Below are 20,136 nucleotides of genomic sequence, written 5' to 3'. Positions count from 1 at the left end.
AAACAAATGCAAGTGTGAAGTAAAGCTGTTTCTAAAAATTTATGAAAAACGTTTCAGCCAATCAGAGTACCGGTATACTCTTTCTTTAGCTCATTTTTATAAGCAATCTATGTAAATATTAGACTACGAGCCCAAGTTTTCTATGAGCGAATAGTCGAGGTGCAGCTGAGTTGACTAGTATTGCTCCTAAAAAATGAGGACAAGTAGTCTAATAATTAGACTACTTGTCCTTATTTTCTAGGAGCAATACTAGTCAACTCAGCTGCACCTCGACTAAGTAGAAACTCTAAAGGATTGCAGTCCAAAAGTTACAATTTTATGCACTTTCAATCCAAAAATTAGAATAAATTATTGTCTTTTCTATTAGCGAATAGAAAACAATGGGAGAACCAATCAGATTTGGATATTTCCAAAAGAACATGAAATGAGTTTCTACTTATCACAGCTGGAACATGATCTCATGTACATTGCTCCTAAAAGGGAAAATAACAAATTCTTGATTTTTGACTTTTAAAAGCGTATATAAAATTGGCTGCAATCCTTAAGCATGTCAATGAAAACCGTACTTCTCACCCTCTAGCCTCCTCCGCAGGCTACTACTACTTCTTTTAATCCTTAATATTGGGATACCTGTGGTAGCAGAGAAAGAGAGAAAACTAGGACTAGTAGAGAGGAAGACTGGGGACGAGGAAGCCTGGGAAATATCTCCCAATCATCCATCCAACCAATCATCTTCCCCTTGTCTTTTTTTTTGCTTGGTCCCAGTTTCTTTTTTGCTCTGTCCCAGCTCTTCCGTAACAAAGGGTGTTGCCTGCAGAGGAGGCTACTCACCCTCATTTTCTAGTTTTCTAGGAGTGAAAGTCAACTCAGCTGAGCCTCATTGACTATTCTCTCACTGAATACTCAGGCTCCTTGTCTGATATTGCTAATAGTCAATAAGCTACAGTCAAGTTGACAATCACACTCACAGAAAACAAGGGTGAGTTGCGACATCAGAAATCTATTCGAAAAGGAAAAAATAGTTTTCCCAGCCTAGTCTGTCTTGGCTCCATTGTGAGCAGTGACATCACCAAAAAGCACAGCTCCCGCCCCACACTTTGCACAGTCACCAAAACAAGAGAGAACGCCTAGGGACTAGGCTGTAGTTGCTCCCGGGACAACTAGAGAATGTAGGGATGTGAAAACGAGAAGTTATTGCATTGTGCGTTAAGTCTCCGGTGTGTAGATTTAGTGGCTGGTTTGGTTTGGCAGTGGAAGAATTCGGTGTGAAGATTTAGTGGCTCATTTGGCTCGGTAGTCAGCCACAAGATACCGGTATATATCTTCAAAAGTGGCTAAGGGCAAAGCACATGCAATCAAGTTCATTTCAGCAAAAGCTTTTTTGCGGGCTTTCAATGGAGTGTCTACTAACTGCATTACAAGGTGGGTGCTCAGTTGTAAAATAGCCACACAATAACTGTTACTTTCCAAACATTATTTTCTTTTTTTTAATACTCAACTTACAGTGTTTCACACCTTAAAATTTATAATGAAAAACATCAAACATAAAAAACATACATCCTAAACAATTCAACGAAGACTAAACATGCCTGAATGTTCAGCAAGCAACGGTCTTGCTTAAGAAAAAGTTTCTAACATTTTTATGGCTTTGCTGACTATTTCAATGGCTCAACCATTGCGTGTCCAAAAAAGTGTTAATAAAATATAGCTCTTTTGTATAACATAAAAACAAATATGGCTGTTTATTTGCAATCAGAATACTATAGTACTTTTTTAGTACCAGTATTATATACCGTATTTATTTGATTAAGCGCCCAACCTCGAATAAGCGCCCACCCCGTAGGTAGGAAAAGTTAATAAGTGTCCAGCCTCGAATAAGCGCCCACCCCACCCTCCTTTAAAGAGGAATTTTGATTGTTGTTGAAGTTAAGATTAAAATTGACTAATTACTACTAAAATACTATCCCGAAGACCGAATTTTTTTTTATTTTTGTACTGAAACTTTCAATGAAAATTTAAAATTCAGCTTTGGTACACCTTCACGTTTAATTGTTATACATTGTTTTCTTGCAAAATAAACGTACTACTTGCTTAAATATGGTGAAAATTTAATAAGCACCCAGCCTCAAATAAGCGCCCACCTCGAATAAGCGCCCACCCTCAAGGTCCAAAAATTTAATAAGCGCCCAGGGCGCTTAATGGAATAAATACGGTATATCATTTTTTTGAATTTTTATTCTTGAAAAATTAGTTGAACAATAGAACGAGAACTGATAAAAGAAAAGAAATCGTCAAAATTGGAAACAAAACAAATAAACATGTAAGTTTTAAAAAGTCGCCTACAAAATTCCTAATAATATAATATTCTCTTCCCTATTTACAGTTATCTCAGCCTAAATATTCTGGGAATTTAACAATAATTTATTCTATGTACAGACAAAGATCCAGGAAAAAATATCACCACAGCATTTCCCAAAAGGTTGAGAATTTTCCTCGAGGGTCAATAAAGGATCTGAAGAAATGTTTCGCCAGCATCTTAATTATCAGATTCTCAAAATAAAATGCCATTTTCTGAAATACTGAGGCTAACAGTGCAGGATGACTAGAACATCCAAATTTAGCAACATCAAACTATTTTCTGCAGTCTGAATTTATGCCTAGCATACACTATGATTACTGGTATATATACAATTTTATCATTTTCCAAAAAAAAATAACACCCCCTTAGTAAGACTAGTAAATTGCAAGTGAAAGATCCAAAATAGAAACACCACCAACTTTCATTCACTATTATACGACAAAAATTTTGCTGCAATTCTTTGCGTCAACAATAATATTTTAGCCAATACTATTACGTGGCTGAATTGGGTTCACACTGAGATCTACCTTCCATGCACTTTACAGCAGATATCAGTATTATTATTTTCGGAATACACTACTATATACATTATATCATATCACTAACATGCACACAACACTAAAGCTGTTCTCTTTCTAATTCTCGCAAATGTTTGAACCTATGTCTAATATTTATACTCTAACTTGAAAATTTCTCAAATGTTTATAATTTCCATAAATAACACAGCAGCTGATTCAAATCCTAAGCAACTGCTACTAAGGGCCTGCCTCGTCCAAAACCTGTGTGGAATCCTTTTGTTCCATCAGGTCCCTTTGGAAGTCGTTCAACGCCTTCCAACTGAATCATACGGTGACGGGGGCTGGTAGAGTCCACCAGTGGGCTAGTGTGTGGAGAATGACCACTATTTGGCGATCCAAACTTACGGCGCTGAGACCACGGGCTGTTTGGTGCGCTATTACTACCTTCCTTCACGACAATGTTTGCCAGCTTCCTGGGCAGTTCTGGACTACTCTGGGGTGACCGCCGGCCAATGGAACGTGGGCTGCCAGTGGGGGAGCCAGCCCAGTCTGGAGTATGGTTACCCCCATTGTTAAACCTGCGTCGACAGGTACTGAATGAGGAGAAGGAGTTATCTGTATCAGAGGAACATGAACTTGAAAAGCTATCATCTGAATTCCTACCAAGCTCTTGAACACGCTTGTTCTTCTTTCTATTTCGACGTTTCTTGGTTGACTCATCGTGCTCTTCGTCTGAATCTCGCCCAGCATCGCTTCCTTTGTCTTTGGACTTCGTCTTGGACTTTGCCTTATCCTTTTTGGCGCCTTGCTTGCCAAGTTCCACAACTTTCATTCCTCCCTCCTTCGACATTTCGCTACAAGCTCGGGCAGCTGCCGCCATGGTTTCGAACGCCACGACAGCGGTCGTTTCATTCTCAAGCTCCGGATGTTTAGCAAAATAAGGCTTTAAATCGACAGGAATCGCTTTTCCAGTGCGAATGATGCGGATTAATTCGATTTCCCCACATTTAGAGAAGATTTCACTCACACTTTCCATTGTGGCGTTTTCGAGATGACTTACAACGACAGTTCTGCCCGGATTACGTTCGAGAAGTTCCGAAGGAAGTGGGACATTCCTTCTAACCTTTGTCTTTTCTGAATTCATCGAAAGCTCTGATGATTTCTCCAGGGCTTCGGCAACTACTCTGTAATCCTTTGTTAGCGTCTTCACCTTTTTGAACGACGTTATAAGCTTCAAATTGACGTACCCCTCTTTGTTACGACGGACATGCTTGAGTAAAAAGGCATCTTTAGCGAGATTATCATCGCCCAAGTAAAACTCAACTTGGGAGACTATTTTCTCGGCCAGTTCTTCGCTAGGAGGTTGAAAAGGTTCAACGCCATCTTTCACGTCGTTGTCAGAGTGGGAATCAATAGGAGAGTGTTGATATTTGCGTTCGATTTCATCTTCTGAATGCGAAGAACCAGCGACATCATGATCCGAACAAGCAGTGAACGCTTCTTCGCCGTTTATCAATAGCTTCGGCGAAGCTTCAACTTTTTCGGCGATCGTTCCCTGTAAAGACTCTTCTCTCTGATCATCAGCCATCTTACAGAATAAAGGAGGGAAGCAGATGGCCCGTCAGATGATTCCTTACTGCTTGCAATCTCGCACGAAACTTATAGTGATCACAATTATAGTTCCGCCGCCATTTTTATACGCCTCACGTGGTTCAAGTATGTTATGACGTAAGAACAAACTATTCTTTCACTTCCGGTCGTTCTGCAAAGCCCTTTCACCTTTTCTGACAGAAAAATCATACGGTTATTTTTACATCGCTATAAATATTTCGTTTCGTCTCAGTCGTGAATAATGCAAACGTGTAATGTATTCGAAAATGCTATCTGAATACGGGGATATTTTGCCACGGCGCGAGGACGTGACTCCGACCACGCGAACGATCGAGACGCTACCCTAGACACGTTGCATTGAATGTCAAGTTTACACGTTTCACAAAACGCGTGTCATACGATGTCAGTTTATATTTGTACTTTGTTTCAGTGAATTCACGATTACGCAGGATGACAAAAAGCGAAACGAAATCTTCCTAAAATATCACAGTATAAATCTGTTGACGCTATCTGCTTAGAAAAAAATCATTCGACAGAATATCGTCATCAGTGAAAAGAAAACCCCACTTTGATAAAATAAAAGACAATAGACTAAATTCTGAAGAAGGATTACGTTTTGTAAATATTTATCTGGGATGATGCAAAGTCCATGGGATATTGCGTTACACAAAATAATAAAAAAAATATCACGTATAAATTCTACGTTCATCGCATGAATTTGCTGCATATCACGACGCTTTAAGAGTTCATTTCTTCGGGGTTTTCCCTGCAAACCCCTGGTCAAGTTTTCCGTTCTGTTTAAGGTTCCCTTGAGCTATTTAGTGAATGTTTCTAAACACTGTATTTCGAACTGAGAGCGGACAGAGCGTTGAATATTGAAAATTTCTGTGTTTCGTTTACAATATCACAATGCAGCGTCGAGCATATAATTATATTAAAGGCCCAAGGCCAGGTGGTATCATATCTGGCAAACAAGTCAAATCGGTCAACAAGAGGGGAAACAGTTTGCGTTACTCAAACAAAGGGATATCAGTTTATTAGTGTCTACAACAAAATTCTCAGAATAGTTACTGACAGTGAAAGAGGTTTGTAGCGGGGTAATCAACTCGGAGAAAAATTTACCAGTAAAATGTTTGAGAAATCTCTCCCCTTCCCTCCTAGAAAGACTGCGCGTTCAAGAACGTTTATAATATCTCCGCCAACCTTTGATGGCATACCACTGACAAATGACACTGAAAACGATCATTTTAAATATTGGGATGACCGGTGGGATGCGCGAATTATTTTTTTTCTTATACTTATATTCGTGCTCAACGCTAGCATATCAGGGGTATTAAGTTTGGCACGCTCGCAAAGACAAACGTTGACTGTGTGTAGAATACGCCCACATATTTGCGACAAAAAATCAACCACTGAAGACGCAACTATGGCGTACATAGTCTACATACTGTACGCCTGTCCTGTTAGAAGTCCGGAGACCGTTAACAGGTTTATCACGAGGTTTATCGAATCGGAAATGCTACTCGTCGACTTTTGTCGCGTGATTAGTACATGTACCTGATTTAATATTCTCTTTTTGTCATAAACACGCCTCCACAGTGTGAAAACATTAAAAAGCGTTTTTTGCCCTGGCTCAAGTATTTTGTGAATTGCCCGGCCACTTTCAAGGTTTTGATAGGGGCAATTTCTTTCTTTTTTTTTCATAGACATGCTTTCAAACAATGTATTTATTGTTATCTTTTACCTAAAATCTGACAGATGACACCGCGGGGAAGTTGTCTCCTTCGCAGCCGCTTTTTTCGCGGCTGCGAAGGAGACTAACCGGGAAGATGCTATTGAAAATACGACGTTCAGTAAAAAATAAGCCAGACTTCTAAAAGTGGTTTCAGCTTTTCGGTTATGTTCCGTTAGTGGGAGGTTTCAGCCTTTCGGTTATGTTCCGTTAGTGGAAAAGGAAGCAAACAAGATAAGCGTTTAGTATTTCCTTTAAGCAGTGTGGGAACACAGTATATAAACTGAGTGCTGAAAGGGAAATCATGACATAATCTTGAAAACACGTCAGGGTGTATGAAAACTTCCGGTTAAAATGTTTTGTAGTGTTTTATACGTCCCGCTTCGCTTACTCTGAAGCACAACAAAACACAAGGCTAAAACAGTCTTCTGTAACTGAGTTCTATTTATATCTTCAGTAATCAATCAGTTATATTTATATTATTAAAATGCAATTTTGTGTTCTTTCCGTTTTAATATACGCCACAGTGTACCCCATATATATATTTTTAGTGGCCTGATAATTTTTTCTGCCGAATCTCTCGATTTTCCGCAACTTATTTAAACTTCCCGTCAAAATTTTCTGTTTTCTCGAAACAACCGCCATGACATCATTAAGTCACCTCCTGTGTTAGAATTTCAGCTGTGAAAAAGTTCCTAAAATATTTAATTATACCCGTATTCTTGTTTGTTTGGTTTTGGGGGTTGTTTTTCAAAAAAAAAAAAAAAAAAAAAAAAACTTCATCTACAGCTTATAAATTTCGTTAAGTCGGCTGTTGCTATTTATTCTATCAAAGCTGGTACCGAGAGCAAAGCTGAAACTTGTCTACAGGAAGGTTATTTAGTGAAACAAACTACATCGAAACTGTAATTAAAATTGTCATCGTGGGTTGAGCATCACTAAACAAAACATTGAGCATACCATATATTTAAAGGTAGCCTCCAGAACAGGCGGTTCATTTTGTGGGTCGCGCGAAACGCGAAGGCGTCGCCCGGCTTGCAAAATATATAAACCGCCTGTTCTGCTCTTTCAAAGGCCGGGTTTGTTCTGGAAACTTGCATTGTGCCTTTTCAATTCCTCACACCTTTTTTCAGTACATTGAGGGGATTTTCCTATATTTTTTTGCATTTTCTTCTCTTCTTCTTAGCAAAAATACGGAAATTGATTTCCTATCATCTTATTTTATATAGTTTGACTTCCAAAACTATTTTTAGCAAATGGGTTTTAGAGCTCTTCACAATCCGTCACTTAAAGACAGATCTATATAACAAATAAAGAAGGGAAAGGAGGTGAAGCGGGAATTGATATATTATTTTTCTTCTCCGCGCCCGGTCCACATAAAATGACTCTGATTGGTTGAATGAGCGACCACGATTTTCAGTTTATTCATGTGGACCCCTATTTTGTAGAGTCTTTTTCTGTTGTTCGTTCAATCCAGATGTAAAAAAATTGACCTCGTTTATTTTGTTCATAAATGAACTTTGAAATCGCCTCGGTACAAAAAAAAGAACTCAGTCAATATTTCTGCATTCGGACTTCCTTCTTGGTCAATAATAGTGAAATTTCATGAAAACCAGACAACTCACGTTGAGAGAAAAGACTTCAATTTGAGTGAAGTTAATTTCATTAACATTCACCGTTTTTGTCCATATAATATATTATGGGCATATATTGAGTCTTAACTATAATTGTATTATTACTTGTTCACGGATGGTCAGCTGTGATTAAAAAAAATAAAAATGAGCGTTCTGTAAAAAATAGTTTCAGTAACATCCAGCAATAACAAACAGTTTTTTGTTATATTCATATAAATAACGTCTCAGCTAACTACTTGAGTATACAGTTTTGTTACACGTATATCAGCAAATCTTAAAAATTTTAATAACCACATTAGAAGTTTTAATAGTACCGTATAGTGTATCGGATATAATTCTATAGTTCATATTCAGTACTATTTTCATACTTTATTTGTTAAATATAATATGTATAATATGTTGTTACTATTTTTATTTGCAGGAATACCTGCAAAATAGTTGCCACACATTGCTAGCTTAGGTTGTAAGTATTGTATTGCTGTATTGCAAACAGTATTTTGTAAAATTTTAAATAAAAACAATTCGTCCCGACGAAAACTGCTATGTTGCGTTGGCGAGCAAGTTACCTACTAAATTCTACTTTTCTAAATTTAGCCTCTTTGTGCATGGGCTGTCTCACAGACAGCAAGAGACAGGCTAACTCTATATTATGGGCTCCTACCTTAATCATACCAATCGTTACTGTCACTGTTTTAACTACGTTTAGTGACCAAGTTTAAAAGATAAGGATGCAAGTTCACTCTAGCTACCTAACCACCAATGAGCTCAAGGCTCCATACAGACTCTGTAAAATGTTTGCTGTTTGGCAAGCTCCAAAGCTGCTTCGAAGTCTGTCAGTTTGAAAGGTGAACTAAAGAGTTCTTGATATGGATATTTATTACAAGTTCTGGACAGAAAGTCGACGGCTTCATCCAGATGTTTGGGACCATAGTTGTGAATTCCTATCAGTAAAAATAGGAAAATAGTAGGAGTGAGTGAAGAATACAAGAAAACTGGCTTTGCCCATTTATTTTGTCCCTCTTGCTAGGGAAAAATCACCCTTACCTAATTTAAAGAGGGTGACTCTGAAAGGCAATCTGGCTTTAATTTGTCAGTGAAATCATTACGTAATAAATAAACATGTTGAAATGCCTTTCAAATGATGTCTTTATTGAACAAGAAATGAACTGCTTGGACAATCATATCTCGATTTTGATGCACTTAAGATCTGACAATGCAAGATCTAGGGGGGAGGACTTGCACCCCCTCCCCCTATGTCTAAAAAATTACTTCATCCCTTCTCACCCCCTCCCCCTCTTTCTGTGAGTCCCTCTCCCTCTGGGTTAACCACTGCTTTAGAACTACAATGCCGTCAAGGCTAGTAACAGCAGTTAGTGCTTTTGGTAAAATACGAGAGAAATCAGCTCCTAATTAAATACCTTTGATGGAGATGCACTTTCTTATAATTTGTTCACCAGTCACATCCAGCTTGGAATCTGGATGCACCATGCCAACAAGCACATATGCTCCCCCAGCTCGAAGGAGTTTTATTCCATCAGGTACCACATCACGAACTCCACAAACCTATTAAGTCACACAATGCAATATAATAATTTAATTGGGTAATCCGCAATGCAATACAACGGTTTATTTACCCACTAATTCACACAGAGGATTGGCAGTGACGACCTAGTACCAACCACAGATTAACAAATATCATGACCATACATCCAGTTTATAAGTTGCACAATGTTAATAGACAGTTTACTCACTTCAATTATCACATCAGCAGAATTGTCATGGAGACCACTGGAAGCATGCTCGCCTATGAATGGGAAAATTACATAGAATGTAAATTATCTTCTTTCGTGAGCAGTTTTAAAAAGTATAAGAAAAATTCAACTAGAGCAACCAGAGAGTGATCTAGCTAGTTGACTACTTAACATAGAAAATCAATACCGGTAAATCCAGTTAATAACCTGTTATGACAGGAATGCCGCCAAACTTCTGTACCATTTCCAATCTCTTGGGATTGATGTCGGAACAGAAAACTTTACTGAAGCCAGCTTCACGAAGAAGAGCACAACCATAAATCCCTAGAAGACCAGATCCCTAAAATTTTATAAGATAATGCACATATTTACCGTTAAATGTCGAACAGTTTTTGAGGGTGTAATGTGATATTTAAACTTCAGTGCAGGACAAGGGGTTCTAAAACTTTTGGCTTCTCGTACCTTTTACTCCTTGGTCCTGCACCTGGTTTCTGCCTCTTTGTTCGATATTTATTGCAAATTATTATGAAATGTTGTGAATTAATTCCAATTCCCACCCTCTCTTCTCCTGCCTCCTGACATACGTCTCCTGCCCCCTATTCTCCAGGGAACCCACCCTACATTTGTAAATCTGGGTACCCTGTGGCATTTTATGATTTTTACCACTATAAACAATCTGCACAAAGCTGATGGGTTCACCTGGATAACAGCAACTGTGTTTCGATAAGGATTTTTTCCGGCGAGTCCAGATACTGCATTCACCATGGTTGCCAGTGCGCAGTTCACTGGAGAAGCAATCTTGTCATTTACATGGTCAGGGATTTTTGCGACATGTGTTCCACTGTGAATGACAATGTGGGACACATAACATCCATTCAGTTGAGATTCTTCTGTTATACGTGAGTGGCCATACTGCAAAAAAAAGATACAGTGAAATAGCTCTAGAGTGTAGTTATATATATGTCTGAATTTATCAAAACCGGGTCAAAGAAAAGTGACGTCAGTATTCTTGAACAAGTACGTTACTGCGCGAATTGGCTTAGAACGCCACAAGAAAGGGAAAAAAAAAGAAATACAGCGCTGAAAGGTAGAGAAGAGAGAGGAGAAGAGAAAAAAAGACTGACATTCACTTTAGTTTTTATATCATGGAGTTTGCAGAGATTTGCGCTAAAACGGTGAAAACTTCCTTGACCTGGTTTTGATAAATTCAGACATATATACTATAACAAATTTCTCCTCTTCATTTTACCCATTTCCCTCCCTTTTAGCGCTCCCACCTTCCCCCTTATCTCTCCCAGCTCCCTGTAACCCTCCTACCCAGTGGCAGATCCAGACCTTCAGATAAGGTGGCCCCCCAATTATCCAGAGCCTTCAATAAGAGGGGGAGCTCTCGTAAATAATTTTTCTCGGCCCTTTGGGCCTCTATTTGTTCTGAAAATAAGGTGGGGGCCCCCTCCCCTAGATCCCCCACTGATACCCCCATTCTCTCAAGCTCCCACCCCCCCCCCCTGTGCTCTTCCCCCCAAACAATTCTTGAAAAGAAGGTCAAATCTGAAAATATATTTATATTAACGTTACCTTGAATAAGGAGGCACACTTTTGTTGAAGTCCATCTTTACAGTTTTCACACTTGCCACAGCAGTCAACAACATGAAATGTCAGCCTGTCACCCTTCTTGAGCCCAGCATCTGGACGCATGTGATCAACTACTTCTATGACACCTTCATGTCCAAGAATGCTTCAATTCAACATAATCACAGACGTCACCATCAATGTGACATCAGTTTGCATATTTATAAATGATATCCCAAGCCAAAACTGAGTTGTTATTCAGCTTGGACCTTGATAAACTTGAGCATGACCTCACCTCTATTTTAATTATCCCGTCCCCTTTACTTTAACCTTCACTCCTTTATTAGAGCTCATTTACATTGCCTACGGTACCAGAGACAACCCTCCCCTCTCCCCTCCCCCCAAGTTACCCTGGCACGCCATGCCGAATGTCACGAAATGCTCAAATTGTACGTTCCAAAGCACCCGTAACAAAATTTAGCTTTATAGAAAGGCTCATAGCAATCGTATGAACGAAAGAAACTCAATGGAAGGAGGATAACTGAGCATTTGAATTTAAAAGGGGTTCGACTGTCATCACCCAGGGTCAACTTTGATTCGGCCTGCACGGACAACTTCAAGTTTTTTTCATATAAATTAACGCTCGATGAGGTTGTCTCAGGAGAAGGGTTGTCTCGGTACCCAATACCATATAAATAGGGCCTGACATACCTGGGTGTCGCCTCTTTTCTTTTCCCACTGATTGTGTGTAAATCAGAGCCACATATTGTAGCCATACGCAACTTTCCAAGTATTTCCCCAGCTTTTAGCTTGGGAATGGCAACTACCTCCTGAATAAGGGAAGGTACGAGATGGCTGCCGAGAAATACGAGCCTGCGAGCTGTACCGACAGCTTGAGACATGGCTTCCAGTGTGTTTTACGTTGGGAAAAACGCAATAAATGAAAATTGCTGCATTGAAATACGTACCCAAAAAATTCTGATCAGCTGTCCTGAGCGCGCGCGAGAGAAGACAAGTCTAGACTCAAAGAGAGCTGGGAACGATAATAGAGCTCGGATGGAAGCCTGGAATCTAATGAGCTTTGGACAAAAAAATGGCGGCTACTTTGAGTTTTATGTGAGTTTTACAGCGAAATAACCAAGCAAGAAAGTTTATTACAGGGTCAATAACAATCATGATAAGGAAAATTCAAAGTTTCCTTCCAAGGAACAAGCTCAAACCTAATGCATCGGAAGTATTAACACAGCATTTGCGACAAAGAAGTTTGCCAGAGTGGACTTCATACTTCGTGCGTTACAAATCTGTGGTCAACGATAACTTTGCTATGTCGCATTTTAACTGGCCGGTCGATGGACAGAATTATCACATCCTTAGGACAGGCTGTTTTCCGTTCATCAAATACCACTGCTCTAAGAGGCCTTGGCAAGATCTCAAGCTGGAAAACACTATTTTCACACTGCTGAAAGTTCTAAATTTGGGAATACCAACACTGGCGTATGGAATTGCGGCGTGTTTTCTTATAAAGCACGAGGAGCTAGTCAGGACTAGCCAAGGGGAAGTGAAAATATACTTTCTAATGTCAGAGGAAAAAGGCGCGATGTTTTAAAAGAAAAGTTAAGGTGGATTTATTTGACATCAAACTCACTCAAGAATAGAACACTCAAGCGTTGGGGGAAGGGGAAAGTTGGAGGTTCTTTTTCGTAGGAGGGGGGAGGGGGGTCCCGCTTTATCTTATTCCCTACTGAATACTACCCTTGGGGAACATATCAGGCTAATCCTACCCTGCATTGGAAAATTCCAACATAGAAAAAGTTTGAAAAAAACTATATTAGTGTCAAAAAACTAAAAATGAACAGACATTTCGGGAAGAAGTTTGCCTGCCACACAAAATGAAAGAACTTGCTGTTGTTAAATTTGGTGCGGTAATTGTCAACTTTTGAGATGGTATACGGCAAATTAAAATTTGCTGTACGGCAATTAAAATTTGCCTTCCAATCTGTTGGCAATTTAACAAATTGATGTCAGTTTTCATGTGTCTGTCCTGCTAAATTTTAGATGATTTCCTCATTAAAGACTATTAGATTTGTGGTATGATTCTCGCCTTATCAAGAATGCAATGCTGAATTAGTGCTGAAAAGTTTGACAAAACTTTTGCTAATAAACATTCTACTATGTATTAGCTTTTCAAATTTCATCCGATCCGTCTGTACTCTTATTGACAATTAAAATTAGCCAATCAGTGCGAAAGAATTCGCTCAGTTATTGTAAAAATAACCTTGGACTCAGAAGTTTTAATATGTCATTATGAGGGCACAGTTACTATAAATAAACAAAGTATATTTAACTTGGCTGACTTGGCAAAGGTGAGAAAATAGAGCAGGCAATAAATCAAACTTTTTTCACAAAATACCGTAATTCCAAAAAATGTGTTGGTCGGTTGATAGGATGGCCAAGGGCAATGAAACTTGCAAAAAAATGTGCAGCCTCTGGGTACAAAATTAGCACTAATTTCACACCTTAGAAAATGTGGATTGCGGTCTTTCTGGGAGTTCGTGAAAACAAAGGAAAGCTCTTGGCGGCGCGCGCGGTGGTCGCGCCTCGCGCGTGTAGATAAAATGCGCGGCTACAAAGTCGATTATGACGTAAATTTACATTCCCGCGAAATTTGGAAAAACATCTGATCTGTCAGTGAATGTCATCATGGACCCAGACGAAGTAAAAGTTGTGGGTAAGAAACGAATCTTCTATAAAATATCTTACTACACTTAATAAGAACATTAACAATCCTCGTGTTTTCTCTCACAGTTTACGCAGCTCGAAATTTACAGCCGAAAAAAGGCGAGGGTGAGTAAAAATGCTTTTGAAAGGCTTTACGTTTGGTAGGATGTGAGAAAATCTCGACTTGATTTATTGCTGAATCCGAACTGTTTATTAACTTTTTAGGTGTGTGCAACGCAAATGTTGTTTTTGGCATTGGCAAGCAAAAATATCGAACGGAGTTTGTGCGAGATAACGATCCGACATGGAACGAAGAAACTGTAATGTAAGTGAAAAGCCTTCTTTAAAAACTTTGATGTTGTTTTGCACTGCCTTCTATTACGGTAAATTTCATGGAGTATAAAATTCGACGGAAAATATATAAGCTTATAAAACGTTCTATGGTTTAAAAATTACGATAAGGCTATCACAAAAATTGTTTAAACTCTCAGAATTATCCGACTAATTCTCACGATCGATATTTATGACATCAGTAAATATTACTTCCCTTATGCAAACTCAAATGGTGGGCTGTATGCAAATCCTCTTTCTTTTCGCGCCTTCCTTTTGTGAATTTTCTTAAAGACTAAATAAAGTACACGGCCGATCAGATTAGTAAACCGTGTAGCTTTATTCTGTTTTTCACGCTAATTAATTTAAAAACGTCAAGAATTTTCATAAAGAGTCCACAGACTGAGATGAATTTCGGATCTGCATGAATTTAATATTTGTCTTTGATCTTCGTTTTATAAATAAAAAACATCTGCGTTTCGGATGTTAACATTTTTTCAATTAAGTTCGCAATTGATTTGGAGGTACCCGTAATAAAACGACCTGCTCTTTCTTTTACAGCGTAAACTATCAATTAATATAAGCTTATAAATTCTTACTTACGTTCTTAGAAAACTCAGTCGCAATTTCGTTATGTAACTTTCGTTTCTATTTGTTTTTATTTTTTTAACAGAAGTCTGCTTTCATCTTTTTGTAAGATAACTTTTATATATTAAACTTTCATAATTTTATTTTGACTGCATTTCTTATCTTAGCCATCGTTGTTTGAACAAGTAATCTCTAGTTGCATTCTAAATTATAGTGTTCAGATCTGTGGCCATTGATCTGATGCCAAATTGGTAATTTCCATAAAAATTCCACAAATGTTAGCCTCCTTATAAAATGTAGTGTACAATTTTTAATAAACAAGATCAACAGCCATTGTGATGAATAGAAACTAGAAACTTGCCGATCAGGCAAGTGACTGGATAAAATTCACTAGCCTTTCAAGAAAATCCACTCAGCTCTGGGCTTTTGGACAGGACTTTTTTGTTGCATGCCTATGATATTATCTACAAGATAAGCAGATAAAGCTGATTACGGATAAGTAAAAATAATCACTATTTGTATTCTAGCCTCTTCCAGTGGCAGATCTAGACTTGGAACAAAGGGAGGGGGAGGGGTGCTCATGAAAATGATTTTGTTCGCCCTTCAGGCCTCAGTTTGGTCTAAAAATAAAGTGGGGCCCCCGGTCCCCCAGGCCCCTCCCCTGGGTCCACCAATGTCTTCTGCAGGGTATTGTCGCTAAGACTGTACATTCTTTGTCTTTGTTTTTAAGCAAAGTAACCAAACCTGCGGCACTGGTGTTTACAGTGATGGATCGGGAGGATACCCTTGGCACAGTGAGTTTACCACTTGCACAAATCCCGTCGGTGGCACACCGTCGTCGATGGATGCCGTTAATTACAAAAAACGCACAAGTTATGGGCGACCTGTGTATTGACTGTTGGGTGCTTTCATTTAAAAAGGTGTCCTCGATGGGGCAGGGGGGCAAATGGAATCCTTTTAGCTTAAGGGCTGGGGCTGGTACAAAAGAGCGATCAAAAAGGAGAACTTCAATAGAAGCTGCTTCTATTTCGAGAAAAGGGTCAAGATCTATAGAGAATTTATACTCCACTGCTGAGCTTAAGGCAAGATGACGAATTAGAAAAACCCAGTGGCGTTTCAGGTTCAAAGTTGTCTCCTGTTTCAAGTGGCACCACATTGGCACCCCTCGCCCTTTTCAAGCCACGCCTTGCTCCCACCCTTGGTCAGGTATTGTCCTCCAGCCATGCTCCAGAGATAACAGGGCTTTCTCCAAAATCTGGTCCCTCATCAGGTGGCACACAGATCACCGTGCGAGGTTGTAACCTAGGCATGTCGAAAGAGGAAATAACCTCGATAACTGTTTGTGGCTGTGATTTGTACTCCACTCTGGAATACCACAGTCCAGCAAAGCTTGTTGTCACTACAAAACCTTGGAGCGGTTCCGGACCAGTTGTCATAGAAACCAAGGCAGGAGGACGAGGCATATCAACTCTAAATTTTACGTTTCAAGATAAATCATCAGGTAAATGACCTACAAGGTCCACTTTTAACTAAAATAATGGTAAGTTGTGGTTTAAATTTATTTTTGTCTAAAATTTTTCAAACCATGTTGATTTTCATTTCCCTTGTTTAAGATTATGATAATTAATAAAAAATAATGAAAAATAAAATTAAACTGGTTTTAAACATTTTAAACCAAAATAAAATACATAAACACAAAATGTTCTGCTGTATATCTGGCATCTGATTTGAACCTGATCTTAGTGTTACTGATTATAAATCGAAGGTGCACTCATTAAATACTCACTCATCCTCTTCGCTCCTCTAACTGGAGCATAAGGCTACAAACTCATTAAATATCACCCTCTCAAATTCCCAGGGGGGGGGGGTACTCTGGATTTCAAGTGACGGGGATGATTGAATGGGGACAAAAATCAAGACCCACAAAATCCCTTGGGCTTCTAACAAAACTCAAAAAAGTTCCTGGACCAAAAATTAACCCCCCAAAAAATCCCATGCCACATTTCTGATCCTTAAGTTTATGAAAGGGGGAATGATATAACACAAAGAAAAACATTAGAAACACTATTGTTTGTTCTTTATTTGCAGAACTTCGCAGCCAAGACACTACCACAAATCTTTAGATTGTTTTTAATGCCCAGAAAAATTCATACTTTTAAATCAAACCAACAAAAATAAAACTTGCCAAATTTTCCTACCCAAAAAAATCCCAGAATCCAAAATTTAAAACCCCCAAAAATCCTTCGATCATCCCCGTCACTTGAAATTCCAAGTTCCCCCCCCCCCCACCGAGCTCAAATTCTGCTTGACGGGGGCAGGTCCCCTTCCATATAACAATATAAAAGGGGACCCCCTGTTCTCTAAACTCTGCTGTGTAATAAATTCTCCATGGCTTGTTTTATAATTTATTGACTATCTGAAGTCAAAATAAGTGTCACGAATTTATTTTTATTAGGTATTTCGGATGCTTAATTTTGTTGTTTAGTTTAATCTTGCTTTTAGTTCTGATTTTCTTCAATACTGGTTTTATACATGTATCTTATTTAAATTTTTATGAACCAGCTGTGCCAAGCATAGATACAAGTAAGAAAAGCAAAGCATCGAAGGCTGAGCTGTTGACAGAAATAACAAAACTACGAGAGGAAATTAATGGTATGTTTTTGTTTGCTCTCTGTTCTTGTAAATTAAACTAATTAGACTGACAGTTTCTTAAGACTAGAAATCCTAGAATTATTTTAGGATTATAATTACAAAAACCAACACTACCACTTAATTCTGATTCGATCTGGAATCAGTGGGATCAAGAAGAGCCACTCCGTGGAAGAGTAAATGCCACTGTAAATTCCCATTTATTATTTCATTTAATTATTTACTAATTAAATTTTACCAGACACATATTGACAGCCCAGGTTGTTCTGGTTGATCAATGCAATTAAGCAGCCATTACATTGAAGTTACCACATGTAGCATTTTATTATATAAACTAGAGTGAAATACCAGGATTTCTCTCGCTGATAAAAATCATATCTTCACACATGAGAATAACATGTTTTATTATATGGAGGAGAGTGTTTTACTGGGAACTAAACCACTCGTAGATTCCATACGCCACTCCATCCGGGACCCGAGTGGCGTATTTTCCGTATGACACTCTTGCGAGTGACATATCGCTCATTGACGTCACGATTCGCGCCATTTCTATTTTGCTGAATGAAATTGGTTTCGTGTCGTTTGTTGTTAGCATCGACACGAAGGTTTAATTTGTTTAACTAAACAACGCCGGAAAAAGAATGAGTTTTCCAAAAAAGTTAAGAATGAGTACACGATAATGAAAACCTTGACAATTTCAAGGTTTTTAGAGGGAATTCTTCACAAGGGATTTCACCGCGCGTACCATTGCAAGTTGTCGTAGAGAAGAAAACAAAAGCAGTTGAACACTATCGATCGGCTATCAAGACTTTGCCGCATCGGTTTCAAGTCAAAGTCAGTAATGTTTATAGTTCTTTCGTGTTATTTAGTTGACAAGTATTTTGTTTGATCGGAATTCAGTTTTTAGTGTTTCTATATCCTGGGGACGGGTGCTTTGTATTTTCTATGAAGACGAACGCTGATTTGTTAAACAGGCTCGATTTTTCGAAAACAATGAAATAAAAATCGGCAACGTCAACTACATCCGGTCTCCATATAATAAAAAGAACATTACACGTTGGCTCAAAGATATGAATTTTATGTTCTCGTGGCAAAAACGATATCCCACTCGTTCGCTACGCTCACTCGTGAGATATCGTTTCTGCCACTCGAACATAAAATTCATATCTTCTCGCCACCGTGTAATATCCTCTATATCTTGGAGTTCACATGTGAAGATATCGATTTCGAAACATTTTCTGACAAGTTTGCCCTGTTTCAATGCTCCTCCTCGGCAATCTTCGGATATCTTCGAAAATTTTCGGAAAAGTTCCGAAAATGTTCCGAAACATTCATACGACCTTCGGACAACATTTTGAAAATCTTCGGAAATCTTCGGAAAGTGGTCGGAAATCTTCGGAAAATCATCAAAAACATCGTAATTAGTAGGTTTATATAATAAACAGAATATTACATGGTTGCTTGGAGATATGAAATTTATCTTCTCGTGTTTAAATCGAAATTGATTTGAACACTCGAAGATAAATTTCATATCTCCACGCGACCATGTAATTTCCTTTATGTGCTACACCTGTAACATTGAGTTAACTCTGCTGTAATAGATTGTACCCATTGCGGTCATCAACGACAGCCCTGACAATGGCAATATTATCACTGAATCATTCTCTTGCCTAGGTGTTGCATAAATGGTCTAATAAACGCCAGGGCATCTGTTAAATTCTAGGGGTCCTAGGGGAGGCATTTATAATAATATAAGATATGAGGTGTTTATTAGAGAGAGGCGTTTATTCACTTCAACTGTAACAACGTCAACAAAACAAATAGGTTACGTAGTTTGCCAGCGGAGTTATGCAAAAAAGAGTTTGAGTAGCAGACTAACCTAATCTGCGCTAATGCAAAGCCTAGAGATGTCGTTCATAGTCCGATATCAAAGTTTTCATCATCATCAGGGTCAACGATGTGGCCTCTTCGATGTCCTAGTCAAGCGAGAAACTAACTTCATTGCGTGATTTTACTCCATGGAGCATTTCCTCGGGGCATTTATAAGAGGGGGGCATCTAATAGAAACTTCACACTTCAGGGGAGGCGTTTATTGGATACCAGGCGTTTATTTGAGAGTGGGCGTTTATTAGATCATTTACGGTAATAGTGTAAAGCTTTAAGTAGTTATGTCTAACCTGGCTGACAAGGGAAACTTGTGGCGCCACTCCAGTCAAGAGAAAAATTCAAACCTTGTCATGCTGTCCTTGCTTTGATCAATATCTGATAATCTGTTTACTCTGTTTTTCCAGATCTAACTGGCGAGAATCGATCCATGAAAAACTACATAGATCGACTGATGATAGTTCTTATGGATAAATTCCCAGAAGTTCTAGAAAATTTAAGTTCTTCTGCTTAATTAATATGCATTTCCCTGGTGAATATAGATATTTTAAAATTTACTGTTGCATGGAAACTCAGCTCAAACATTTCGTAATAAAAAGTTTTTTTTTATTGAAAATGATTCCATGATGTTATGGCCATTCAGCTAAATAAATGTATGCTACTGAAATACTGTACAAGGTGCAAATTTCATGATTGTATTAAGGTACATTTAAAAAAATTAAGTAATGATTTTTATAATGATCTTGTTTACTGTAAGGTTTTAAATGTACACTAAGCAATCATTATTTTT

At 38.4% G+C, this 20,136-nt stretch overlaps 3 protein-coding genes and 1 pseudogene across 4 annotated transcripts in view; 1 reads left to right on the top strand and 3 right to left on the bottom strand.

Moving 5' to 3' along the window:
• LOC144648597 (uncharacterized) overlaps positions 1 to 20,136 on the bottom strand; it is a 701,885-nt gene that overhangs the window by 178,963 nt on the left and 502,786 nt on the right.
• Positions 1,454 to 4,886, bottom strand: LOC144652576 (la-related protein 6-like). The gene is made up of 2 exons (XM_078512635.1): positions 1,870 to 4,886; positions 1,454 to 1,819 (listed from the first exon to the last, which is right to left on the bottom strand). The coding sequence occupies exon 1, from the start codon at positions 4,463 to 4,465 to the stop codon at positions 3,101 to 3,103; it is 1,365 nt and encodes a 454-aa protein (XP_078368761.1). The 5' UTR covers positions 4,466 to 4,886; the 3' UTR covers positions 1,454 to 1,819; positions 1,870 to 3,100.
• LOC144664487 (L-threonine 3-dehydrogenase-like) lies at positions 8,169 to 12,316 on the bottom strand. Its single transcript, XM_078525683.1, has 7 exons — positions 11,889 to 12,316; positions 11,184 to 11,343; positions 10,305 to 10,517; positions 9,813 to 9,945; positions 9,606 to 9,658; positions 9,273 to 9,417; positions 8,169 to 8,795 (listed from the first exon to the last, which is right to left on the bottom strand). Exons 1-7 carry the CDS (start codon positions 12,077 to 12,079, stop codon positions 8,620 to 8,622), a joined length of 1,071 nt encoding a protein of 356 aa, XP_078381809.1. The 5' UTR covers positions 12,080 to 12,316; the 3' UTR covers positions 8,169 to 8,619.
• Positions 12,798 to 19,982, top strand: LOC144662335 (uncharacterized; annotated as a pseudogene). Its single transcript, XR_013572433.1, has 5 exons — positions 12,798 to 14,021; positions 14,121 to 14,220; positions 15,544 to 16,314; positions 17,376 to 17,465; positions 19,754 to 19,982. The product of XR_013572433.1 is annotated as an uncharacterized LOC144662335 (transcript).

The sequence above is a fragment of the Oculina patagonica genome, chromosome 1 (assembly GCF_052425735.1).
Source record: "Oculina patagonica isolate OP01 chromosome 1, crgOcupat, whole genome shotgun sequence".
In the NCBI taxonomy this organism is placed as follows: domain Eukaryota; kingdom Metazoa; phylum Cnidaria; class Anthozoa; order Scleractinia; family Oculinidae; genus Oculina; species Oculina patagonica.
This window is presented reverse-complemented; position numbering and strand designations above follow the sequence as displayed.